The 26,515-nt window shown below is 55.1% G+C and overlaps 1 protein-coding gene and 1 long non-coding RNA gene across 23 annotated transcripts in view; one reads left to right on the top strand and one right to left on the bottom strand.

Moving 5' to 3' along the window:
• The window catches only part of LOC309872844, an 802,828-nt gene that overhangs the window by 46,559 nt on the left and 729,754 nt on the right, over nt 1-26,515 (bottom strand). The gene's annotated exons all lie outside the window — the stretch shown is intronic.
• Nucleotides 1-26,515, top strand: part of IQSEC1 (IQ motif and Sec7 domain ArfGEF 1) — a 371,613-nt gene that overhangs the window by 308,549 nt on the left and 36,549 nt on the right. For 20 of the 22 annotated variants that reach the window (XM_082747285.1, XM_082747295.1, XM_082747294.1 and 17 more), the window contains 2 exons: nt 16,841-17,135; nt 21,762-23,011. In XM_082747285.1, coding sequence (XP_082603411.1) covers nt 16,841-17,135; nt 21,762-23,011 — 1,545 coding nt within the window. Of the gene's footprint in view, nt 1-2,287; nt 2,393-16,840; nt 17,136-21,761; nt 23,012-26,515 lie in introns of those variants that run through there. The other 2 variants (XM_082747288.1, XM_082747276.1) reach the window with 1 other exon arrangement.

The following is a 26,515-nucleotide window of genomic DNA, read 5'->3' as shown; positions in this document are numbered from 1 at the left end:
GGGGTTTTTTTTAAGGTTTTTTTTTTTGGACAGATCACAAGTAGGCAGAGAAGCAGGCAGAGAGAGAGAGGGTGAAGCAGGCTCCCTGCTGAGCAGAGAGCCCGATGCGGGACCCGAGCCCAGGACCCCAGGATTATGACCTGAGCCAAAGGCAGACACTTAATCCACTGAGCCACCCAGGCGCCCTTACTGCATGCCTACTGTGGCATGGGTTGCAGATGGGGGCCAGTCCTGGGAATGCTGTGGTGCTATAGGTCCTGGGAGTGCAGGAGGAGGAGAGTGGGTAGCTGGGGTGGGTGCGTTTTTCCTGCAGAGGGGAAAGCATGCAGAACTTGGGGGGAGGGATGAAGTGCTGGGCCCAGGGTCCTGCTCAGCCTGCCCTCTCCTCACACCACCCCCCGCCCCGTGTGAGTGGTGTGGGCCTCAGTAAGTTACATGACCCTGCTGCATGTCAGTTTCTCCATCCCCAAAATGGGGATTATTCCGCATCTGTCTCAAATGGGGTTATCTGTAACACCCCGAGGGAACCCTAATGTGAACTGTGGACTTGGGGGCATTCTGCTGTGTCAGCGGAGGTCCATGGATTAACAGATGTACCACAGTGTGGGTGGGGGTATTGAGAGTGGGAGAGGTTGCACTGGGGGGGTGCACAGAAAATATGCAAAATCTCTACTTTCTGCTCAGTTTTTCTGGGAACCTGAAACTGCTTTAAAAAATAAAAGTCATCAGTATGCTAGGAGATGGTTCGGTGCGAAGTGCTTAGAGCATCTGTTGTTGTCATTGTAGCATTCTTTGCACCATCATCAGATTGTCCAGTAATTGGGTCGGTCACTTCACACATGGATTTGAACTCCTGGGGACACAGATGCTAAAAGGCACCCCTTCCCGGGGTGAGCTTGCAACTGGGCAGTGAAGTCCTGGGGGCTCTCCTGGGCTCTTCTCCCTCTGCCGTGGGGTACCATGTGTTTCGGGGAGGGGAGCAGTGCACACTGCCACCGGCTGGAAGTCATAGCACCATACCACTGCTGCATGGGGGTGGGGGGGGCAGCAGACTGGGAGGTGGGCAGGGAGCCTGTGGGAGGAGCATGTCGCATGTCGACACCACATGCAGAGGTCTGGACCATGACAACAATTTGATGCCATAAAAGACACGAATGATTTGCGTTTTAGAATGTGCTTTCTGGAAGCTAAGGGTGGGCGAAGGCAGCACCCCCCAACCCGCCGCCTCCCTGTGAGGACAGTTTAGCACTGATGCAGGTCTGGGGTGGGACTGGAGAGCTGGGCCCAAGGTTGTCCCAGGCTTTGAGAGGCCTGCATGCCTGACGCTGGCCAGCAGGGTGGGCCGGAGGCAGCGAGGCAGGCATCTTCCTCCTCTCTGCCCACACTCTGTCCCGGAGCCAGCCTCCCCAGCCTGTGCCTCCCGCCCGGCACTCCCAGGGCGTCCCTGGGGCCTGGCCCAGCCCTGTCTGCTGGAGCCTGCCACAGAGAACTGCTTTATTTGAGCCCATTTTGTGCGTATGGAAATAACTAGAGGCCTCTGTATTTAATTTGGCTCAGCCAGGAAGATTTTTGGCTGTGTGTGTGTGTGTGTGTGTGTGTGTGTATTCTGAAAAATCTTTCCAAGTGAGCCCCGGGGTTGGAAACTCTGGTCGTCTTTATGCACTCAAAACCAAAAAGGACTGCCCTGGCTTAGCTGGCATGATGGTCTGGCTGAGAGTGGGCTATAGGAAATGGCCAAAAAATAAAACAAACAAACAAACAAAAAAGCCAGAAAGAGAAGAGAGTGATGCCATACATAGATGAAATCATGGTCAAGGAAGCTGTTTTGTAAACTTCGTTGCTTGAGGCCAGGTGAGGAGTGGGTAGGATGAAGGGGAAGGGGCTTCTGAAAGTATAAAGCTCCATACAGATCCACAAGAGACATTTCTGGTTTCCTGAGTAGGCAGTGCCTAGTTTGGTGTTGGGCTGGAGAACACTCATCCTGAGCCCCTCTTTTTGGCCTTGGCAATCCCAGCAGTCTCTCTCCATCAAGCCCTTCTTCAGTGTGTGGTCCACAACAGAGACAGCTCCACGCGTCTACACAGGGATTTGCCGATGGCAGAGTGTGCCCCACCAAGACCTGTCACACCAGTGGGTCAGGGGAGTGAGATCCACTGCAAAGATGAGACAGCCAGAAGCCCAGAGAGTTGAGGTAACTTGCCCCAGGTCACTCAGCCCTGAAGTGGCCATCTGATCTCGACCTGGTCTGATCTCCAACCAGAGTTTCCCAACATCCTCTGTAGGCATGCCTGGAGCCACCAGGACATTGTTCCAGATGCAGAGACGGACAGAGAGGGCTGCCAAGGAGGGGCAGAGCTGGGCTTCCGACCCCAGGAAACCACCTACATGTCAGGTCTGGGAATATCAGATGGCTTTTCAGAGCATGTCTTGGTTGTATGGACCTGAGGAATAAGGATATCTGGGAAATTGGGGCTCGGTGGCTATGATGACTGTGGGCTTTTGGATTGTGACCAGTGTGGTGGTGTTACTCTGGGAGAGTCTCTTAAAAGCTAAAAGGAAGAAAAAAAAAGTTAAAAGGAGGATACAGCAGAGTGGAAGGCCTTGGCGTTCCACTAGTTATGCAGAGCTGTAGGAAGGCTTAGGTCCTGCCCCTTGGGACCTGGTGTTCTAAATCAGGTTCCTGGGGAATGACTGAGCCCAGAGCTGCAGATCAGACCGCTGTTCTTTGAGAAGGATCCTCTGTGAGCTTTGCAAGAAGAGCAGATGCCTTCAATAGGCAGGAAGGTGACATGTGGGGAGGAGCAGGCAAGAGTGGCAGGTGCTAGGGAGTGGTGAGGATTGGGATGGGGTAGAGCCTGGGTTGTTGGGTGTGGCTGTCCCCAGCTCTGTCTGTCATCAAGCAGGACGACAGGCCCAGTATGGCCAGATCCTGAACTGTTTCTCTCCCCAAGAAAAGTCAGAAGTCTGACTTTTCATTATAAAAAAGCCTCTAGTGTTAAATATTGGTGGTTTCTTACAGCTGGGGGGAGCGGAGCAGGGGGATTGGTGTTGTTTGCTTTTGTAAATACTCTTTGGGCCTGGGGACCTTGGGAGTCCCTTGCATGTAGACACTCTGTCTTCCAGAGAGCTCTGTGAAGTCTATAGTGTCTGTATGAGGAGTGGCGGGGTGGGCATTGGGCCTCCCACCCAGCTATCTTAGGGATAGGACCCGAGGTCCTGGATGGCTGGGCCTCACCCCTGCCTTGGTCCTGGCCAAGATAGCACTGGGAAGAATAAAGGGCTTTTTCACAGGCTGTCTGTGGAAAGGCTGCCTGTCCTGGGTTTGCCTGCAGACCTGATGATCAAGGCCTGATTTTGCGCTTGGTTTAGGCCTTATCCCTGGTTTGGTGCTCTGGCCCCCAGATGTAGGGTGAGATCCCAGGCATCTTGAGGAACTCTCTGGGACTAAAGTGAGCAGCCCCTCCCCGGGCAGAGGCCCTGGCTGGGCTTGATGGCATGGTGTTCACGCCAGCCCCCGGCCCCTGCCCTCAGGCAGAGCGTCGCGGCTCCCCTCTGCCAGCTGGCTTTCAGCCCAAGTAAGAGTGCACGTTTGCCAACCTGTGGCATGAGACTCTGCTCCTGCTTCCTGTCTGAGGCCCCGCCAGTGCTGGCCTGGCCCCACAGGCGTCCCAGGGCTGTGGGAGGTAGGCCCAGGGGGGCTGAGCCCAGGCGTCCCTGAGGGGTGAGACTACATGGGGCCCCCGTTCCTTTGTCACTCAGGGTCTGGAGACCAGTGCTCTGGGTGTCGGTGACATATCCATATCTCGGAGAAACTTGCAGGTTTCCGCAGCCATTGAGTACTTCCAAGGCCCAGCTGCCAGGCAGGGGAGCGAATGTGGACACAGGCCCTTGTCACAGCTGTGCCATGTGTCAGTGACCCAGCAAGCCTCTCTCCCCTCTAGGCCTTGGTGCTCCTGCTCACAGATGAGAGGGGAGTGAGCCCTGCCCCTGAAGGGGAGTGAGCCAGGGGCCCGGGTGACGTGCCAGGGGACAGTGGGCTAAGGGGGTCTGAAAGGAAATCAGGAGCGGTTCAGTCCTACGGCTCCTGGTCCAAGGGAGAAGGTAAGATAGGCACGGTTGTGGGGGTCAGGGAGGTGCACCTAACACAGGGCTCTCCACGTGTGAATGCACAGACAAGTGAAGGATGCTGCTTCCTAGGTGCGTGTGGGCTTCTTGGTCCCCAGTAGCATCGCTCATTCGCTCCTTGGTTCGTTCATTCATTCACTCACTCAACAAATACCAGCACCTGCTCACACCACGCCCTGTTGGCGGCCCTGGGAAGGCCTGGTGAGACACAGAATCAGCACAGGCAGCCACACCTCCATCCTTCCAGAACCCACTCTCTCCTGGTGGGAGACGGACTTACAGATCAAAGGGAAGAAGAAGGTGGTTAGTGCGACGTGCTGTGAAGGGACCCAGGAGTTCGACAGGACAGAGGCAGTGGAGGTGGCATCATAGACCCAGAACACCCCTTTCCCCCACTTCTGCCATGCTCCAATCTCCGGGGGACACCCTGTGCAGGCCCCTGCACACCACGAGGGGCCTTCCCGAGCTGCACACTGGGCACTGTGTTTCTGCATAGCCAAGACCCTCTACCTGACAGGAGCCCCCCAGCATCAGGAACATTCCAGGGTGATCTGCTCGCAGGTCCTTGGGGCCTCCCTCCAGCCACTCCCTGTCCCCAGGATGCTAAACTCCAATCTCCAAAGCCCACTTCAGTCCTCTGGGCTGTTTTAATGGGAGTGACTCACAGCTGCACCATGGAACAGTCCAGCTCATCTCCAGCAGGGGCAGACAGATGTTCTTTATGTTCAGGAGTGAGGCCTGGGCTGGGGAGACTGGAGCCACCACCTTCCTGGGGCCAGAAAGTTGACCTTGGAAAACATGTGGACAGGACAGGGCGAGGGCCTGGCGTATACACTGGCTTCGCGGGACAGCAGACTTTCCTTTCTCCTTCTGGCTGTGCGCTGATGAGAACAAGCCCCACCAGAGGACGAGCACTGCTGAGACCCCTCCTGGATAATTCCCTCTAATTAGGCAAAGCATTAGCTGTCTGCAGGGCTCCTTGCCAGGGGCACCCCCCCCCCCCCCCGCATTGCCTCAAAGTAATGGCCTGCCCCCTGCCTCCGACCCCAGGAGGGTGGGAAATTGAGGCTCAGGGAAGCTGGGGCTAGAGATTCTCATTGTCACTCACATTTGGCATCAGAATGGAAAGTGACCTGCAGCGCCGTGTAGGGCACTCGGGACCAGAGGGCAGGGAGCAAGAGTCTGGCCACCACTGTGCGCCCTCCTGCTTGGATATGGTACCACTCGGACCCTTTCTTGCTATGCTCAAGCTGTCCAGGAAGACCCTGCCCCTCCTAACTGCCAGGAGCTGCTGACAACCTTGGGGAATGCTGGATGTTGGTTCAGTAAGCAGAGCTCTAAAAATAGCCCCCCGCTTCGAGAAGTTCATTGTTCAGAGTCCTATATTTTTATACCTATATAAAAGCCACTTCTGGAGGTCTGGGTGCTGGCTAATTAGGAATAATGCTGTAGCCGGGAGGGGCATCTGGGCCAGACCTTATGTTGGCCTCAGCAGGGCAGGGCTCAGGGTGAGAAGTTAGGAGGAGGGGGTTTGGCCTGGAGGTCAGAAGGCAGTCAGCCGAGATGCAGCCAGGCACCCATGGTGCGGTTGCTCTGGGAGCAGCTGTTCTGGGCTTAGGGGCCTCCTGAGAGGTCAGAGGGTCACAGAAGCCAAGAGACATGGGGGTGGAGACCAGGGGTCAGTGCTAGGGGCTGGGCCCCACTCCAAGGCTGGAGGGAATCTCCCATTTCTTCTTGGTTGAGACCTCTGACTCCTGAAATTTGCCATGCCTCAGCCCTGGCTTGCTGGTAGGAGGGCTCTGGCCCCCTCAGCAGCCCCCTGGTCCCCCTCCTTGCCCCTCAGGAACTGGTGATACCCCCAGAAGGGAGGCCCCAGCTGGCTACGCCTTCTGCTGCCTGCTGAAATCTCAGTGGGCCACCCCTCTTCTGTCACTGTTCAGATAGGCTGGAGCTGTCCCAGCTTTAAAACCAGTCTTCCAGTCTTGCGGACCCCAGTCCCCTTCAGCTGTCACTCCAAGCCCCCTGTCTTCTCAGCCACTGTCCTTGAAGGCTTCTTCCGCTCCAGCTTCTTTCCTCACCCTGCCACAGCCCGACTTCTGACCCCACTTTGTGCCAGCCTTCCGTTGCCCTGTCCCTGCTCTCTGCTGCCTCAGCTGCTCGGTGACTCTGGCCTCACCAACTTGGTGGCATCAGGACCCTGAGGATGCCTGTCCTTCCTCTCATTCCTCCCACAGGTGTCTTGTGGCTTGTCACCAAACCCTACATAGATCTCTTCTCACTGTCCCCACCTGGCTGCTGATAGTGCTGGCCCCCAGGCAGTGCCATGTCCTCCCTGCCTCCTTCCCTGCTCTCAGCCTGCAGGTTCTGGGCCTGCCCGCCCCTCCATGCAGGCCACGCTGAACTCCCATCCCTGTTGACACTGTGGACACCCACCTCCTCAGCTCGGTCTTCACCCGGTCTTCACCCTCACGGCCACACGGCTCCTCCCTGGGTCCTGGCTGAGGCTGCGTGCCTCCTAGGAAGCCTCCAGGGCACGGGGCTCCGCTGCCTCCACCCTGCTGCACCAGTTGCTTCCTCTGTTCCCTTCCCTAACACGGCTTTCATTCTGAGTGCCTGCGAGGACAGGGCTATGTCTGTCTGTTCACTGCCATACTCACAGTGCCTGGCAGGGGTCATCTAGTTGGCATTCGGTATGTGTTCCCTGAGTGAAGCGCCAGAGTTCTGTGTAATGGAATCAGTTTCCTGCCCTAGTGGGGAAGCCCCAGTTCTCAGGGTCGAACATGAAGACAGTCACATCCCCACATGTAGTGGCACCGTTGAGCGCTGTAGAGGGAAATGAAGCAGGGAAAGATAAGGGTGGGTCCAGGAGGCGTATGGCTTTTAAACAAGGTGAGCCAAAGAAGGTGAGGAAGTGAACCCAGTAACCATCTGAAAGAAGAGACCAGGCAAAGGGAAAGGCATGTGCAAATGTCCTGAGGCAGGAGTATGCCAGGGGTGTAGAGTAACAGTGGGGCCTGGGTGGGGTGGCCAAGAGGGCATGGAGGGAGGGGGGTAGCAGGAAGAATGTTCGTTCAGGTGTTAGAGTCTTCTGGGTCACTCTGAGGATTCGGGCTCTGGATCCCAGTGATCTGGGATCAGAGGAAAGGCGTGGTCAGGGTTGTATTTTAACAGGATTCTGGCTACTGTCTGGGGAAGGGGGGGAGGTGTAGTAGAGAGGCTATGGCAGCAGCACAGGGAAGAGGTGATGGCAGTGAAGACTGGGCTGGTGGCAGGGGGCAGCCCTGTGGGCCAGAGGTTGCCTCTGCTCTGAACGCAGAGCAGCCAGATCTGCCGACAGATGGGAAGTGGGGTGTGAAGAAGAGAAACTTGCCAGGAGTTACTCTCAGATTTATGGACTGAGCCGCTGGAAGGATAGCATTGGTTTCAGCAGAGGTCAGGGAGGCTGCCGAAGGAGCTGGCCTAGGGTTGGGGGGAGCACAGGAGCTCTGTGTCCATCCTGCCTTTGAGAGGGTCTACTCGTCATCCAAGGGGTGGTGCTGGGCAGTTAGATGTTGGGGTTTGGGGGGGTGCTTCTGTGATTACTGTATATCTTCCTTAAAGCAAATTTGGTAACTTGTTAAAGCAGGAACCCACCTGAGTCCCCTCCCCATATCTGCCAAGCCCTTCTGGGGTGTCTCTTGGATTATCCTAGATGAGGGAAGAGGGTGTGGAGAGCCTCCCTTACTTCCCTGGGGAAGTCTTCTCTGTCCCCTTCTTGCTGGGATACCGGCTGTGTGTCCCTTTACACACTCACTCTTACCTTGAAATGCATCCATCTGTGTCCTTGTACCCTGCTCCTTGCAGCCAGGCCCACCCTGGGGGGCTGCCTCCTGGCCCAGGGAGTTTTCACAGAGTGGGAAGGACTAAGAGAACATCAAACGACTGAGTCCTGGCTCTGCTCCGAGCTCTACAGTCTTGGGCAAGCCATGAATCCTGAGTCTCCTCTATGGGATCATTGCAGGGGTGAAATATGTGGACATGGTTTGTGCAAGGGCTCCCATGTGGCATGGTGGGGGAGTGTATTTGGGTGGTGACCCACCCTGAGCTGCAGCAGTCCCTGAAGACTGGTTTTTTAGTCCCTGCTGGAACACTGGCAGTATCCGCTAAGGCAGCCCCTCCCCCAGTAGCTGAACTGCTAAAAATCTCTATCCACTGAAGCTGCGGGGCTGCCTTCACCCTGCCTCTGGTTTCTCAGACCTGCCTGCTCCCGTTGCCCCCTGTAGAGATCTAGGGGTTGTGGCTGGTCCCAAGGCTGCCTTTCCCCAGCTGAGCCCTCCCTGCTCTTGCTCAGAGGACACGACCTTCTTTTCCTTCCCACACTTACCTCTTCCCCAGACACTGCCCTAGTCTGTCTGCATCCCTCCCCGAGGACCTGGAACAGAGCAAAACCATCCCCTTCCCTGTCCTGAGTGATAGACCTCAAGTTAATATGGCCCTGGGCAGCAAAGAGCTGTAGAAGTCGCACAACAGAGCATGTAAGGGCTGGGAAGGAATTGTCCCTGTCCTGGCCTAGACTCCCTTTCTGGAAATCAGAAACCCTGGGAGCAGAGGGTGGGGGAGGCCACAAGGCATGGAGGCATGAGGGCATCCGTATTTCAGAAGGCTGTTTGGCTCTGGCACATGCAGACGGCCAGCAGTCCGTGTGGACCAAGTCTCCTGGCATGGGCGTTTAACCCAGGAAGGCCTTCAGAGTCCTCCTTCCTGTAGCGGAAGACCCAGGCCACTCTAAAGAGGGTGGCTACACCATGTGATAGGACCATAGCTGGCCACATGCAGCCCAGGCTTATTTCTCTCGTGACCTTACACAACCCCAAGACCTCCAGGCTCTGGACCCCAGCCCCAGGCCCCTGGCATGTAAACTGCATGATTTTCCTCTGGGCAGCTGGGTGGCCAAGGCACCCACTTGGGGTAAGTGACTTGGCCCCACCGAGCCCCAGAAGGCACAGCTCCCTCCTAGCTCCCAGGATGGTAGTTGGGTCACAGGCTGTGTTCGAACACTCAGTACAACACCTGTACCCAGCAGGTTCCCAGGAGAGTCACTGCTGCTAACCCACCCCGTGTGTGCATGTGTGTAAGTGACTAAGAAGTCACATAAGCCCAGTGAGTAAATGTGCAGACTCAAGCCACACTGTCTGGGTTCCAGCCCTATGACCTTGGGGTTGAGCTTAACCTCCCCTCCGTGCCCATAGGGTGGTTTGTTAGAGGTCTAAGTGAGTTACTTAGAACGCTTAGAAGACCACTGACTATATAAACATTAGCTGTAACTACCATTAGCATCATCAGTGTTGGAGTGAAGAGCCAGCCCCCTAACCAGAGGGTCCCTGCTTCCCCCTTTCCCCCCTTGCCTCTCTGCCCGTAGAGACTGCCCTCTGACTAACATTTTTCTTGAGAAAAGTAATTCATGACTTCACAGGCCATAATTAGAGACATCCGTGACCCGAGTGGCCGAGGGCCCCCGGCCTTGACTCACTCCCCAGCTAGAGTCAGGATGTGGCGTCTGGGCCATGGGGCCCGGGTCCCTTTCTGTGACTCTCCCGCCCCTCTCTAGGGCCTCGTCACCAGCGACTACAGCCCATGGCCAGAGGAGGTTGTCCGCGTAGAGAGAGGCCCCACAGCAGGCAGAGGCGGGCGACCCTGGCTCGCACACTGGGCCTGTCTGCCCCCCACTTCTAGCTGCCGGGATGTGTAGGTTGGGCCCTGTCCATCAGAGTAACCAGAGACGGCAATTACAAAGTGCCTTTTATGAGCCAAGCAGTCTTTTAAGGACTTCTCTGTGTTAACTCTGTTACGTCTCATAGCAGTGGCATGAAGTCGGCCCTCTGCCCCGATTTTGCAGGAAAGGAAACTGAGACATGGAAGTATTCCCACCCAGTCACACAGTTGATAAGCAGCAGAACCCAGAGCTCTGACTCCTGCCCCCTCACCTGGTGGAAAGGCCACAGGGATGCTGCCGGGGAAGAGGGGAACTTTTCAAAATGTGTTCTTAGTTCTTAGGTGTTTTTCATCATCCTAGGGCAGTCAGAAACTCTAGATGCTGTTTGTAGTGATCCAGCCATTCCTCCACATAAAACATATGCACCAGACTCCGGCAGAGGAAGGCATGTTGGGAAAACTGGAGAAGGGGAGGAGGAGGTTGGGGACACTTTCCAGGGACTCAGGGCTCCGAGTGCCCAGGCCAGCAGGGGAGGACTGGGGACACATCTGTGTGTGGGTCCAGCTGTCATCTGGACGGCTGTGCTGGGCCAGGCCCATCTCAAGAGCCTCATCGTGCACATGTGGAACTTTCTCAGGAAGGAGCCAGTCTCAGTCACTGTCTTTGCAGGAGGCTGGGGCTTTAGGGCACCCATCCCTCACGGAGCAGGACTCTGGGAGGGCAGGGAGTAGACCCTCTCATACTGTCTCTTTCTCCAGGTAATCTACACCGTGACAGAGTGTGGGAATGGGGGCCACACTAGGCGGGGGGTGGCCCCATGCAGGAAGTAGGCTTTGTGCTGGGACCAGAGTGTGGCCTCTTAGAACCAGACTACTCCCAAGTGAAGGGCAGTGGGGAGCTACAGGGTGAGGGTCTAGATTCAGACAGTCCATAGCAGCTTTTAGCCAGTAGAGGAGTCCTTTTGCTCTATTTCTGACAAGTGTCTGACCTGCTACAGCTTGCACACCTACAGTGACAGAGAGCTCACCACCTCCTAAGCACCCCTAACCATGTGAGAGTGTTGTCAAGTTGGGCAGACTTGGTCATGGTCTGTCCATGGAAATCTGTCCCCTCTGCCTCTTGTCAGTCTGTTCGAGGCTTGATGGTAGACATCCTCGCTTGCTCCCCTCTGGCTGCTTTTCTCCTGGCCAGGCAGTTCAAGCTTTTGGTGAGAGGTGGTTTCCAGACCTGGAGGTTTATTCCTGGCATACTGTAATTTGGGGGTTGGCAAGCAGGGTTCATGCCACGTGCCAGCTGGGGTCAGTCACGTGGAACTCTGGGTTGGAAGATGTGCAGGAGGGAGTCTGTGATCCATTAGTGATGTCGGCCAGCCGAAAGTGAGGCGAACAAGTGCCCCCACTTTGTGATCTGTACTCTTGGGCTCCAGACAGTCCATGCAGCACCGAGACACAGTCCTCGGCTGTGTTCTGACACCTGTAGCGGCTGCAGAGCTGTTGTGGCTTCTGGTTTTGTATTAATTCGTGGTGGTGACTGGCTTCCCAGCTGCGTCACAGCATCGGCTCATGTTAAACTTATAGTCAGCCAAAAAAATCTTGTCTTTCTCCAAAGAACAGCCATCAAACCGATCTTCCCCCTGGGCTTGACATTGTTTCCATTATATGGATATATAAGTAATTTAAATCAATCCCTGTTGACGGGCACTTAGATTATTTCCAAATGTTTATAATTAGAACCAACACTGCGGTGAAATTCCTTGTATTTATCTCTTCGCAGATCCACTCATTTCCTTAGCGTGAATATCTAGCAGAGGGATTACTAGACCAGGAGCCTCTTCGAAGAGTGCTGGGGAGTGGCCACCTAACTGTCATAGAATGTTCCAGAAACTCTAAACTGTCAGGGACTGTCAGGTCCTTGGAACGGGTGCCCGCCCCACTCCCTGATTTGCATATGGCCCAGGCGTCTGAGAGAGACCCCTGAATGCTGTTGTGTGGCGTAGGACTCACTACAGAGTGTTGAGGCCTGGCTGATGGATGCAAGTTGTGGAAGAAGCTTCCGCAGAGGAGCCGACCTGGTGATGAGACATTGAGCTGCAGCTGGGAAACCACCGTGGTGAAGAAGCAGTGTGCAGGGTGGGCTGCTGGTGCAGGAGGCTCTTGGGGGGTGGGGGCCTGGGCCAGGGCCGGTGGTTCCCTGACCCCCAGCTCCCTGCTGTGTCAGGCGTGGACATCATATAAAGCAAAGATCTCTGAGGTGTCTGATCTGCTGTGGGGAGGGAGAAGAGGGCTGTCCTGTTCACACTCCCCAGGGAAGGAACTGGGGGGCACAGCTGAGTACTAAGCAAGAGCAGGCGAGGGGTTCAGGGTGTTGCTGTACGTAAGGCATCTTTACGGGTTCTTCCAGAGCTTCTGCCGCATCGAGTGGACTCGATCACTGTTTCTAGCTAGTACTCTGAAAAAGTTACATCAACTTAAACTTCTGAAATGCCTGTTGCTGCCCATACCCGTCAATCCTGGGCATTCTCACTTGAAAAAAAAAAAAAAATGATCTTTCTGTGAACGAGCTGTCTGGCTCGGATTAAGAAAAGACTCTCTTTTTATGTCTAATAGCATGTAGCTTCCAATTATCCTCTGGCTTACAGTGGGTTCTTAAACTTCATGCAAGCATTCACACACTTCTCACTTTTGTCCACTCCTATACCAGAGGGCAGTGTCTGTGGCGGGGTCATTGCTGGCTGCAAGAGGTTGGCCTGGCCATTTCGGTTCTGATCAGGGTGGTCTGAGGCTGATGGTGATTTTGGTGGGGTGGGAGGCCTACCCCATGCACCAGGCAAGGGGATACTGTTCGTGTAGATCTCACAGGACTTGGTGGCAGACTGAGCGGAGCAGGGCGGGAGCTGGCGGTGTGCGAGGGACTGAAGAGATGACAGCCAGAATCCCAGCTTGGTCACTGCGTGAGGATGGAGAAAGATAAGGAGTTTGGTTTGGGGCACATAGGAGGTCTGGCGGGGATGCTGTAAGAAGCTGTTCCAGGACTCAGCCAACAGCAGGCATGGGGAAATGCTTTCCCTCACTTGGCAAGTATTTCCTGAGCACTCTTAGCCAGGCATAAGTTGGCACTTGGGAAACATCAGTAAGCAAAACAGAAAAATTACCTTCACCCTTGTAGCACTTATGTACTGACATGGGAGACAGCCACAAACCAAAAATCATGATAAATATATTATGTGTTTTGAAGTGATGATCATCATCGAAGATTTTTTAAAAAAAGAAAAGAAAAACAAAGCAAAGCAAAGAAAGAGACCAGGAATCTTGAGGGGGAGGGAGCTGTGATTTTAAATCTGGCAATAGCAGAGACATGGGGAAGAGTGTTCCAGACAGAGAGAACAGCCAGTGCAAAGACCCTGAGGCAGGAGTGTGCCTGACCCCTTTGAGTGGAGAGATAGGAAGCCAGTGAGTCAGGAAGTCAGAATGAGCAAGGCTTGGGGCAAAAGAGCCGAGATGAGAGCAGCCAAGTTCAGGCGTTCAAGGACATTGCAAGGACAGCGTCTTCTAAGTGTGATGGGACCAAGGAAGGAACGCGATATTCTGGGTTTTTTTTGTTTTGTTTTGTTTTAAAGATTTTATTTATTTATTTGACAGACAGAGATCACAAGTAGGCAGAGAGGCAGGCGGTGGGGATAGGGGAGCAGGCTTCCCACTGAGCAGGGAGCCCAATGCGGAACTCGATCCCAGGACCCTGAGATCATGACTGGAGCTGAAGGCAGAGACTTAACCCACTGAGCCACCCAGGTGTCCTTGATATTCTGTTTTATTGGAGTCACTGTGGTGGCCATGGGAAAGAGAGAGGCAGGGGGACCGTTGAGGAGGCTGTTGTGATAATCCAGAGAGCAGTGATGGTGGCCTGGACCATCTGCTGAGAAGTGGGAGAGCCTGGGTATGTTTGGACGATAGGGCTGATAGGAGAGAGGAGACCAGAGTTGGCGTCTTGGTGAAGAGAAAGGCTACAGGTGACCATCAGACCCCTTTCCTTGGCTTTGAGGGGAGGCTTGGCCCTCTTTCCCTAGGATGTTCTGGAACCTCCTGCCTTAAGAGAGTTGGGAGCAGGGTAATGCTCAAAGCCAGAATCCTGGGACTGGCACAGCCCAGAAGGTGCTTGCTTCCCACCAGCCACCTATGTCCCTGTCATGCCAGGACCCACACTGACATCCTGCTCATGACCCCAGCCGTTGAGATAGCCAGGCTCTTCCCCACTACCAGGCAACATACAGCCCTTCTGCCCCAAACCACAGCCACCAGGGAATGACAGCAACCTACCAGATTCACAGACTGACCCCTGCCCCGTCCCCACTGTTGTCAGGAAGAATGCTCCTTTGCCTGTTCATTGTTACTCTGAGGCCCAGAGGGCAAGGCCTAGGTAGAGGGTTGGATCCCCCACAGAACGTGAGAGGTGGACGCGGCTCCTTTATCCCAGGGCACATCAGGGCAGCACAATGAGGGTCCTGGCCCACCGTTCCCTGACGGAGCCACTGTGAGGCACAGATAGAAGGGCTTCCTGATCTGAGGACCTGCACGGAGACCACCCCTCAATCTCCCTGTGTTTCTGTAAACTCAGGGTTATGAGACTATTTTAAAACCTTCTGACCAGAGCTCCAGCTGCTCATCTTCAAGGATGAGATTTTGTTTCCTGTCAGCCTTTTGCTTGGAAAAACAGACTCTGCCCTGACTGAAGCATTTCCAGTATGGGGGTGTGAGGGTGGAAGTACTTCCTCATGAGATGCTCACAGGGCGCCCAGAGGTGAGGCAGGGAGACGCCTGGGGCAGGAGCAAAGGCGGGGACTTTGGGTCGCCTTTCTGTGGGTGGACTTGCTTTATTGACTGCCTACAGGTCTGACAGGGGTGTCCCTCTCTCTTTCATACAACTATGGATCAAGCCATCAAGTATTTATTGTGAAGTATTGCTCAAAGTTTTATCCGAAGAATGGGAGAATTTTTAGCTCTGTTGGTCCCCATCCTTCTCTCCCTCCTTCTCCCTCTCGCAGATACACGGGCCCAAAGGAGACTGCTCTTGAGTAACTGATGTCAGGAGAGTCTTAAAGGGTGGGTATTCCTCTGACACCTTAAAAGCATCTGGTCCATCCCACATGGATAACGGACAGGGAGATAGGCCTTGAAATGAGGGGCGACCCACCCTGATTTTCCGCCAGATGAAGGCAAAACACTCAGAGCTCTTCCCCAAGGAAAGACCTTTGTCACACTTAAGCTTCTGGGGAGCAGGAGGGGCCATCCTCTGTCACAGGATAGCCGCAGCCTGTTCTCAGAGGCCAGAGCCAGTTGCTGGAGCGGAAGTCCTGTACTATTCTTGAACTACAAGTTGGAAGGCAAGTGCAGGGATTTGCAGCCCGTCCCTGGCTCAGGGCAGAATTGGAACCACAGGGCAGGCTACTTCCCTCTGCCCCCATTCTGAGTCTGCCTCCCCCAGGAGTCCGTGAACAGTCCCATTCGACACTCACAGGGCGACACTGCCAGGCCTTGTGACACTGGCTGGAAGCAGAGCTGGGCAGGGGGTAGACACTTGTTCCCAAGGCTGTCACACCCAGCGTGTTGCCATTGGTCTGAAGACAGGACCATGGAGGAAGGACTGCAGCCTGGGAAGGGGAGCTGTGTTCCCTTCTTTCTGCTGGGCCCCTTCCAGAGAGACCCCTGCCCTGGCCCCAGGGATCAGAGCGTCTTTAAAGGTTGAGTGATACCCTGCAAGGACAGGAAAATGGCAAGGCTTGACCAGAGAGGCTGCTAGATGCTGTGTTACACACAGCCTTGCCTTTTTGTGCTATACTGAAAAGCAGTCTACAACAGGAACCCATGTCTGTTTTCTGAGTTCCTGAGTTTGGGATGAATAAGCCAGCCAGTCCCTCTCTGTCCCCCCAGTCTAGCACTTGGAATGTTGAGAGGGAGGTGTCTGCATCCTGGGAATGAGGCTCAATGCGGTGGAGGGCTGCACACACACCCCCCACCAAATCTTGGAATCCCACAACTTGGGCTTTGACCTCAACTCACCCACTCACTACCTGTGCAGACAGGTCTCTGTACCGCTGTGGGCCTCAGTTTCCCCACCTGGAAAACCGGGGCTAGTAATTCTTTCTTTGCAGACTAATTTAAGGTTTTAAAAAAGAAAAATGTATGTATAACACTGTATTCATTCCCAAGCCCGCCATAACAAGGACCACAGACTGGGCAGCTTAAATAACAGACATTTATTTTCTCACTGTTCTGGAGGCCCCAAGTCCAGTATCAAGGTGTCATCAGGGCTGGTGCCATTGAGGCCTCTGTCCTTGCTGTGCAGATTGGCCGCCTTTTCCCTTTGCCCTCACATGGTTGTCCCTCTGTGCATGTCTGGGTCCTCATCTCCTCCTCTTCTTAGGAGGACTTCAGTCTTGTTGGATTAGGACCCCAACGGACCTCATTATCCTAACTATCTCTTTGAAGACCGTCTCCCCCCACATTCTGAAGTATTGGGGGGTTAGGACTTCAAGATATAAATTCTGGAGGGACATGGCTCAGCCCCTAACCACCCCCCCAGTGCCTGACCTCTAAGTAGGTATATAGTAAGGAGTCACTTTCATCAATGTCTTTTTAAAATAAGAACAAAGGGTACAAAAATCAGTGGTTTACTTAAGTCAGATGGTGGGAATGAGGGAGAGAAGGGGACTGGATCCATTTAGCTGCTCAGTAGATTTTCACTGACCCTTTGCTGCCATGGGCCAGGCCCTGCTGTAGGCACTGGGGCTCGTCAGTGCACATCATGTGTCCAACCTCTGCCCTCACAAAGCTGAGGTCCTCACGTAGGAGATGGACAGTGAGCAAAATCAATCAGTGAAGTATGTCAGAGGCCAGCCAGTGGTGTGGGGGACGCTGTGGGGCTGCCTCCTGCCTGCAGCCCCCTCCCACCTTCCAGCTCCCTGTCAGGCCCCGGGATCTGGTCTCCCACTCACAGGAGGCCTCTCTCTCTTCTCTCTGTCCCCTGCAGCGTGGAGGGCGAGGCCCCCAGCAGCGAGACCGGCACGTCGCTAGACAGCCCGTCGGCCTACCACCAGGGCTCCCTAGCGCCTGCTTCCAGTCTGAGCCCCGACCGCTACGAGCACGCGTCAGTGGGAGCCTATGGGCTGTACTCGGGGCCGCCGGGGCAGCAGCAGCGCACACGGAGGCCCAAACTGCAGCATTCGACTTCCATCCTGCGCAAACAGGCCGAGGAGGAGGCCATCAAGCGCTCACGGTCACTGTCTGAGAGCTATGAGCTCTCCTCCGACCTGCAGGACAAGCAGGTAGGTGGGGCCTGCCTTGGGAGCAGGTGGCAGCCAGGTGGCTCTGGCTGGAGACGGGTGCCAAGGCCTTTGCTGGGCCAGCCTGAGGCTGCAGGAAGCTCAGCTTTCCCACAGATTGACGTCCACTCAGGTGCACTTGTGCTATGAACATGGCCTTCACCTCCGCCCAGGGTCCCCTTCTTGCTCTGCCCGACGCACGGAGGCACCCCGAGCGAAGGGACTGGGGTGTCAGGACTTGGGTCTCCACCCCACTCCCTGTCCCCATGGCCATGAACACAGGTTCAGTGGCCAGACGCTGAGTGTCTGAGGTCCCAGGGGACACCTGAACCTTAGATAGTCCTCAGGAGGAGTCCCCGAGGAGAAGAGCAGGAGGTCAGTGTACAACATACATAGAACATGCTCCGAAAAGAACACCAAGCCTGTCCACAGCCTGCAGGCAAGGTTGCTTTATATCTCCTTTGGGTTACAGTCTGTGTTCTCGTGGGAAATGGCCACACTGAAGGTCTGCTTCCTCCCGCAGACCCACCGTGGGGTTGGCACCCATGTGCCAGGAGGGCGAGGAGGGTGCATGGCCTGCCTGCCTGGCTGGGCTCCAGGGAAGGACTAAAGATAGCCTCCTGCGTTGAGGGAGAGGCCTGTCCCAGCTGGGTGGGGGGTGGGAAGCAGAGGGAATGAGCAATCACTGGGGTGGGGGACAAAGATTATCGCGTTGAGGTCCTCCAGAGTATAGGCCCCTAGAAGACTCTTGAGTAAGAATTCTTGGGTGAAACTGAAGGGACATTTCTGGCTTCAGGAGACCCTCAGGCTATGGCAAGCAGCTGTGTAGATGTACGGGAGCTGGGGGAGTCAGGCTTATCTGTCCAGCTTCCCCCAGCTCCTGGGCCATCTCCTTATGAGTCCTAGGTGGTCACATCGACCCCTTACCTTGCCACCCTCTGTTTGCTCCTATTTGTCTTTTGCGGAGCAGCGTCTGGGCCTGTCATGGCACCTGACTTCCGGGAACCATGTGGGCGCTGCCCAAGGTGGGTCTTTCCTCCTCCCAACCCTCTGCCCCCAACAAAGTCTCCTACCTCTCCCTGTCCTCAGGCTACCTATCTCACCCCTGATTCTCTCCATCCTTCTACAGAGGACCCCCTGTTGGGCTGTGGGAGCAGAAAGTGCCCCCATCCCCCTCCCCATCATGGCACTTGGCTCCATGGCCAGGCCCACCACAGGGGAAGACCACCTCTGTTCCACTGATCACTTACACCCACATCCAAAGTGAATCGGAAGCAGTTGGTAGTAAAAGACCTCTAGCAGAAGCGTTGGGAAACAGAAGTGAGGAAGTTGAAGACCCCACAGAGGCCTATGGAGATAATCCTTGGGTTCATAAGGCCTTACTGGGGCCACAGCTGGTCATTCTGATCCCATGCATGTTCACCAAATACCCAGTGTGTGCCAGACACTGTGCTGGGTGCTGGGGAGTCCACAGTGGACAGGGTGAGGCCCCAGCTCTTGAGCTGACACTTTGGTCCAGGAGATGGTCCCACAAGCAAGTTAGCAATAAAGACAGTTTAATTCCAGAGCGTGATACAAACCCCAGAGATCACGAAATTGGGGGAAGAAGTGGTGGCTGTGGGAGGGGACAGCATTGGATAAGGAGAGTGGGGAAGGCCTCCTCAAGGTGGTATCTGAACTGAACGTTTGAAGGAAGTGGCCTTCCAGGAACCAGTAACCCCAGGTGCAAAGGCCCTGAGGCAGAACAAGGGTAGCAAGGAAGAGGTGGTAAAAAGATGAGAGGACTACTGAGCTGTTGAGCTTCCTGGCAATGAAAGCAAGAATGGGAACAGGACAGACTACATGGGAACTGCCCAATGAAAGTAGGGTACACAATTCCACGAAGATTAAAGTCGAGTAAGCAAAAGTCCCGTTTAGTGAAGGGAACCCTTTGGCTTCAGGGCCTCTGCACCTTCTGGTGGTTTCCTATCAAAGAGAGCAGGAGTCCTGAGTCATCAGAGCTGCTAGTTCTGCTTTGTGGAAGGGTGTTCCTCTCTGTTCCCTGTCCCTCCCCTGCTGTTGAGACGCATCCTTTTAAAGAGAGAGGGAGGGCTAGGGGTCATCTCCATGTCACATTACTTCCCAGAGCCTCTGTCCTCCGAGAAGGGGGATGCCAAGGCTGCTCTACAGGCTGGAGGTCCTGTGAGTATCGGGTGAAGGCGACATACAGCAGGTGAGCACATATAAATTGGATTCCCTCCCCTGCACCCCAGTAAACTTTCAGGCTGGGCCTCAGGTCCGTTGTGGCCCAGGAGGAGGAATGACCACCATGAGTCTGGGGACTGTGTAAGAACAGGCCTGGGTCGGTGTGTGTCCTCCAGGGGAGATCAGGAAGGAGGGACTGAGAGGGGCTTTGACGACAACACAGAGCCAATTCCTGCCTTTCCAAGGTCGCTCTTCATCCCCCTCACCCTTCCTCCAGATTTGGGAAGCTGGTCTCAGACAAACAGCGTCCCTGCCTAATTGTCTAGGCCCCTAGTAAGCAGGAGAGAAAGAGCCCTGAGTGAGCCCTGGGCCTTACGCTGGTGGCCCTGGTATCATGACTCTGCCCCTGAAGGCGACATGAGGGGGGCCAGGCTACTGGCCTTGAAGGGCGGAGGAGGGGGGCTTCCCAGAACTCAGCCTTGGGCCCTTTATCGGCCCCGTCGGCTTTCAGAGCTCCACTCAAAACCCCCCAAAAACAGAGTCTGCTTACAGATGTGGAAGTGAGGTCATCTCTTTGGATGGTGTTCAGTAACTTCAGGGCAAGAGAAAAAACAGACCCACCCTGGCTGACTCTGGGCCCAGAAAAGTCATTTTGATCCACCCCCCTCCCCCCACATGCACACACATTACCCTCTCCTGCTGTGAAGGGAGCCGCTCTGTCCAGCCTGCTGCTCCCTCTCTCATGGGCCCCAGAGAGCTGGCGCTTTCAGTGTCCAGGGGGAGCCGGTGTCCCTGACATGGGTGGCCTCCCAGAGCCAGGAAGTGAAGGGACCAGGACTGGCACCAGGGTACGTGAGGCCCCAAGCCCTCTGTTCCTGGCCCGCCCCACAGTGGCTCTGAGTGACCCTCTCCCGCAACTCGGGCCATAGTGTGGATTTGGTCAGTGTCTGTTTGGTTTTCTTTCAGTGAGGTGTGTGTATCTGCCTGGTTCCCTGAGGAGAGGGACCTTATCTTTGCTTCTGGAGGGCAGGGACCTTATCTCTCTGTGCCACCAGCTTTGGTGTGATGCCAGGCACAGCATAGGCAGGTGGGGTCTAGACAGGCCAGGGGGTGGTGCTTTGCCTCGTTGGCGCAAGAGTGCCTTCCTCCTGAAGGCCTCAGGCTTTTCCTGGCCCTTTTATCAGGCACCCCCTCTGTCCAGCAGTCCAAGAGCCCTGGCTTGGTGGAGAAGCCAGTTGCTTATCTTGAATTTTCTTTGCTTCCTACAGGGTAGCCTCCTACTTTACGGGCATATTTTTACTCAGGAGGAAGGCACAGGAAGCAGTCCTCAGGGTTGTCCTTGATCACCAAGGGCTGGAGTGAGCCTCGGGGCTTTGGGAGTCTGGGTGTCACATGGAAGAGTCCCAGACAGTGCCACCTGCCCATAGCCCGGCCCCGTCTCTGTACCTCACCACGAAGAGGGGCCATCGGAACCTGGGGTGGCAGAATGAGTGCTTGCTCTGGAGTCTGGAGGCCTCTGTCTCTGAGCTGAGTCACTTCTCTGGGCCTCAGTCTCCCCATCTGTCCAGTGAGGGGAGTTGAGGACCCCCCAAAACATCAACATCTTCCAGGAACGCAGCTGAGGGTCTTCTAGGCCCAGCTGTCCCCATGCTTGGCATGAGCTAAGCTGTTGTGTCCGTCTCATCAGGTGCTCACCACAGTCCTACGAGATAGGGCTGAGTACCGTCCCCACTTTACAGATGAGGAAACAGGAAATGCATAGCCCCAAGGCTTGCTCAGAGTGGCGCAGCTAACGAGGGGCAGGGCCAGGCTTATAGCCTGGGCATGTGACCTTGAAGCCTGCTCCCCACTGCTCCCCACTAAGGTGATTATTTCAGGCCTCCCTGAAACTCAGTGACACCCCCCACCACCACCTCCACTAGCTGGTAAGAGCACGCGGTCACTGCGGTAAAGAGGAAGTAAGTCCCGAAGCCTGCCACCAAGGGTCCGGGTCCAGGATCTCACTGAAACCTTTGGCTGGTCCCTTAACCTGCTCATGCTTCGGGTTCTTCCCCTCTGCTCCTCCTTCAGCATCTCGCTAGTTTCATTAAAGCCCAGGCCACAAGACATGCTGGGGCCAAAGGCTTCTGTGTCCAAAGAAATTTGGAAACACTCCAACTTTCAAAGGTTCTGGGAGGTCGTGCAGGGAACATCCTTGCTTTCCCTTCAACAGGGGGTTTCTCCATCTTCTTGGTCCCAGGGAACCCCTGTTCTGGGCAACCCACAGGCTTGCTTCCATAGTTGTCATAACCAACTTTGGGATGTGCCAAGGCCTTCCTGGCTGCTGCAGCCACGGAGCTGGGTGGCAGACATGACCGTGGGTGGGTGTGGTGCTGTGCTGGCAGCGCACGGGGCTGAACGCACACGGGGCTGAGCTCACTAATGTCCTGTCCTGCCCCCAACCAGGTGGAGATGCTAGAACGCAAGTATGGGGGCCGCCTCGTGACCCGCCATGCGGCCCGCACCATCCAGACGGCCTTCCGCCAGTACCAGATGAACAAGAACTTCGAGCGCCTACGCAGCTCCATGTCGGAGAACCGCATGTCACGCCGCATCGTGCTGTCCAACATGAGGATGCAGTTCTCCTTCGAGGGCCCGGAGAAAGTGCACAGCTCCTACTTCGAGGGCAAGCAGGTCTCTGTGACTGATGATGGCTCTCAGCTCGGGGCCCTGGTGCCGTCTGAGTGCGGCGACCTTGGCGAGCCTCCCACCCTCAAGTCTCCCGCCCCGTCCAGCGATTTCGCAGACGCCATCACGGAGCTGGAGGACGCCTTCTCGAGGCAGGTAAAGTCCCTGGCGGAGTCCATCGACGACGCCCTCAATTGCCGCAGCCTGCACGCCGAGGAGGCGCCAGCCCCCGACGCAGGGCGGACCCGGGACGCCGAGCCCAAGCCGGCCCTGCACAGCGTGGACCACCACAAACTGGACGAGATGACGGCCTCGTACAGTGATGTCACCTTGTACATCGACGAGGAGGAGCTGTCACCGCCCCTGCCCCTCTCGCAGGCAGGGCACCGGCCGCCCAGCACGGAGTCGGACCTGCGGCTGCGGGCTGGGGGCGCCGCACAGGACTACTGGGCTCTGGCCCACAAGGACGACAAGGGGGACACGGACACCAGCTGCCGGAGCACACCGTCACTCGAGCGGCCGGAGCAGCGGCTGCGGGTGGAGCACCTCCCGCTGCTCACCATCGAGCCGCCCAGCGACAGCTCCGTGGACCTCAGCGACCGCTCGGACCGTGGCTCGCTCAAGAGGCAGAGCGCCTATGAACGCAGCCTGGGCGGGCCACAGGGCAGCCCCAAGCACGGCCCTCTGGGCGGCCCCCCCAAGAGCCTCCCCCGGGAGGAGCCAGAGTTGCGGTCCCGGCCCCCCCGGCCCCTGGACAGCCACCTGGCCATCAACGGCTCGGCCAACAGGCAGAGCAAGTCGGAGTCCGACTACTCCGATGGGGACAACGACAGCATCAACAGCACATCCAACTCCAACGACACCATCAACTGCAGCTCCGAGTCGTCGTCCCGGGACAGCCTGAGGGAGCAGACGCTCAGCAAGCAGACCTACCACAAGGAGACCCGCAACAGCTGGGACTCCCCCGCCTTCAGCAACGATGTCATCCGTAAGAGGCACTATCGCATCGGCCTCAATCTCTTCAACAAGTGAGTGCCTGCCGGCCCTGCAGGAGCACACGGGAAGGGCCTTGTTCTCATGCCCTAGGGCCTTTGCACACACTGAGGGTTTAAAAGCATATGTGTGAGGGTGGGGCCTTGTGCTAGCGGGGCCTCTACCAACATCTGGCACAGTGATGCTGTCATAGAGGAGATTGGAGCCTGGTGAGCGGTGGGCCCGGCCCCCCCACCTGAGGGCCCTGTCCTGGGGAGAGCAAAGGCTCACAGGCTGAGCAGCAGCCAAATGAGGGGTTTCTCTGTGATAGAGCAACACAGGGACAGGAGTTCAGGGCCCTGTGAGCACCTAGAGCAGCACCCAGCCACAGTAGCTTCTCAGGAAACGTGAATGTGCAGGCTGACGGTGCTGCGTAATGTGCCTGGTTGGGAACACCAGGCTCGGGGGTTTGGATTGGCTTCGCTGGGTGACAAGGGGCACGAAGGTCTTTGGGCAAGTGCATGATGGGGTCCGTGTCTGAGCAAGATCTCCCAGGGCTGGGGCAGGCTCAGCTGTTAGAGGCACGCGTCGGGGGAGGCAGGACAGAGACCTGGTGCTAACAGAAGTCTCAGCAAGGTCCCTGTGGTGGATGTGTGAATTGGGTCTGTTGAGGGACTGCTCCCCGCTGGGAGTTCTAGAAAGGTGCTGTGGGGGCAGTCCTGAGAGCCGATTTAAGGAGGGAGACGGGTATTTAAAGCAGGCTATTCTTAGCACGGCCGAAAATAGCAAGCGGAAGGGGAGGAGGGCCGTACACTCCCTTGGAAGGGACACCGGCGGGCTCTGGTTATTAAACATCGTATTTTACATCATTTCCATCCACAGGGCCTCTGGGATTGGGGCTCATCGGACATCAGCCTGGCGCTGACTCCTCCAAGGTTGGGGACATGGCCAGACTGCCCTGTGGCAACTGACAGGCATCTGCTGCACTTCCCCGCTCTCTGCTTCCTCTTTGAGATGGAGGGAGGCTTGGGGGGCACTTTTGAGCCATCCCTGCTACAGGTGGAAGTGCTGTACTGTCTCCAGGGACTCAAAGAGGGTATAGGGAACAGGACCTTTACATGCGAGCAGTCAGAGGGCTCTGGGTCGCTGGTCCTCACTCAGCTGAGAACTTTGAATCTCAAAGACCTTGCATCTGCCTGGGAGCTCTCTCCTGAGACCCCCATCAGCTCATGTCTCACGGCACGTAGGGACAGCCTCACCGCTGCATGAGCTGTGTCCAGCCAGCACATTAGCTGAAAGGACCATATTCTGCTGAGCCCATCCTGAGCTCTGTCCCAGAAGTCTGCTCCCACCCGCTTCTGGGCACGGCCGCGCTCCCAAGTCTTCAAAGACCCAGGTCAGGGCCCTCCTGGGCAGGGGGCTGAACTGACCTGGGGCTCCCATTGTGCCCGAGCCCACCACATCCCTGATATGGGAGTCCCAGCCGTGTTGACAGGTGAAGGCCAGAAAAAAACAGTCCCTCCACCAACCAGCGTTGGTCTGTGTAGATGCTCTCTAGTTCTGTTTTTAGTTACGGATGCAGTACGGGACCGTATTCCCCGTAGAAAATGAGAGCCTTCCAGTTAGGATAACGTTCGCTTAGGCTCTTGTTGTTTTTGTAGTTTCTCCTCCCAGATCTTCACTCCGTGCATGTGTGCGCTCTTAGGAACCGCAGACAGCCATGGCTCAGAGCACAGCTCCCCGGCGAGACTGCCCAGGCCCACAGCCTGGCCTTCCGTCTGTACAGAGTTTCTGGGCCCAATAGTGTCCACCTCACAGGGTGTGAGTTGTAAGGAAGCAGGTATGTGAAGTGTTTGGAGCAGCACCTGGCACCAAGGAAGAAGCCCTTTCCAAGTGTTAGCTGCTGCCGCTGTGGCCTTGCTGACATTATCTGCGGCCTGGGATTGTGGACATCATCTTACTGAGATATTACTGCACGGCTTGCTGGTGGAGATCCAGCCCCCCGCCCCACCCCATCTTCGTCAGTGTGCATGGGCCACCTTCCTCCTTCCTGCTGCTCTCTAGTGGTCCCTGGTGTAGGGCTAGCCATATGATTGACCTGGCCCCTTGCTTCTACTTCCTCGTAATTACCAACCATAGAGGACCAGGAGTGTCTTTACATACACTCTCAAGAGAGTCTATAGAGAAGCTAGCTAAAAGCAGAATTACGGAGGCTTAGGCAGGCACGTTTTTCACTGGAAACTTACCCTTTAAAGGGGAGCTCCATCCATTTCCTCTCTCTGCTGCTGGATCTGAGAGGTCCTCGTTCTCCCGCATGCTTGGCAACACTGTGTTCTCTCCCCACCCCCAATCAAAGGGTAGATATTGTTGTCTCTTGGCCTTTTTAGTTTGCATTTCCCAGCATCTAAAATGGAGCGATAGAGCATCTGTATGTGTCTTTTTTTTTTTTTTTAAGTAATCTGTACACCCAACATGGGGGTTGAACTTACCACTTTGAAATCAAGAGTCACATGCTTCATTGACTCAGCCAGCCAGGGGCCCCAGTTCATATTCTTGGCTCGTTTTCTTCTCTCAGGCTATTTGTCATGTTGATTTACCAGTAGTTCTTTATTTGTTGTGGATACTGATACTTTGTAATTACAAACATTTTCTGTCTGTCATTTGTCTTTAAAATTGTTTTCTTTTGAGCTATAACTCACAGTATCCTAAAATTCACCCATATAAAGTGTATGGTTCAGTGGTTCTCAGATATATGTCTTTTAACTTTGTGCTTTTTCATCTAACAAAAGTGCTTATAATTTTTTGTGTTTTTAAAATTAAGATCATTGCCATCCGGCATCAGTTTTAGGTGTACTAGGTAATGATTCCGTTTTTTATGTATATTGCAAAATGATGACAGGAAGTTGTTACCATCCCTCACCACACGTAGTTACAATTTGTTTTTTCTTGCCACCAGACTTTTAAGATCTACTGCCTTAGCAACTTTCAGGTAAACAATCCAGTATTATTAAGCATAGTCACCATGCTGTACAGGAAGGTTTTAATTTTAATTAGCTAAATTCATATTTTCTTGTTTCATATCTTTGGCTTTTCATGTTATTTATTTTAAAAAGGGTTCTGCCCAGGGACACCTAGGTGGCTCAGTCGGTTAGGCGTCCAACTCTTGATCTCAACTCAGGTAACAATCTCTGGGTCGTGAGTTCAAGCCCTGCATTGGGCTCCACGCTGGGCATGAAGCCTACCTTAAAAATAGTAATAATTAAAAGGAGCCTTGCCCCAAATCATCAATATAGTAATAATTATAATAAAAATTAAAAGGGGCTCTGCCTCAAATCATAGCTTTTAAAAAAAATTTTTTTTCAGTGTATTTCCATGCCCTTTAGGACTTCAAGCTGAAATTTGTTTTGGAGAGGAGAACCACATAATGTGAGGGGTCCAACTTTTTTTTTTTTTTAAGATTTTATTTATCTGTCATAGAGGGACAGGGAGCACAGGCAGGGGGAGCGGCAGGCAGAGGGAAAAGCAGGCTTCTTGCTGAGCAAGAAGCCTGATGCAGGACT

The sequence above is a fragment of the Mustela nivalis genome, assembly GCF_964662115.1.
Source record: "Mustela nivalis genome assembly, chromosome: 1".
Taxonomy (NCBI): Eukaryota; Metazoa; Chordata; class Mammalia; order Carnivora; family Mustelidae; genus Mustela; species Mustela nivalis.
Note: the sequence above shows the minus strand (reverse complement) of the source record. Positions and strands in the feature narration are given on the sequence as shown.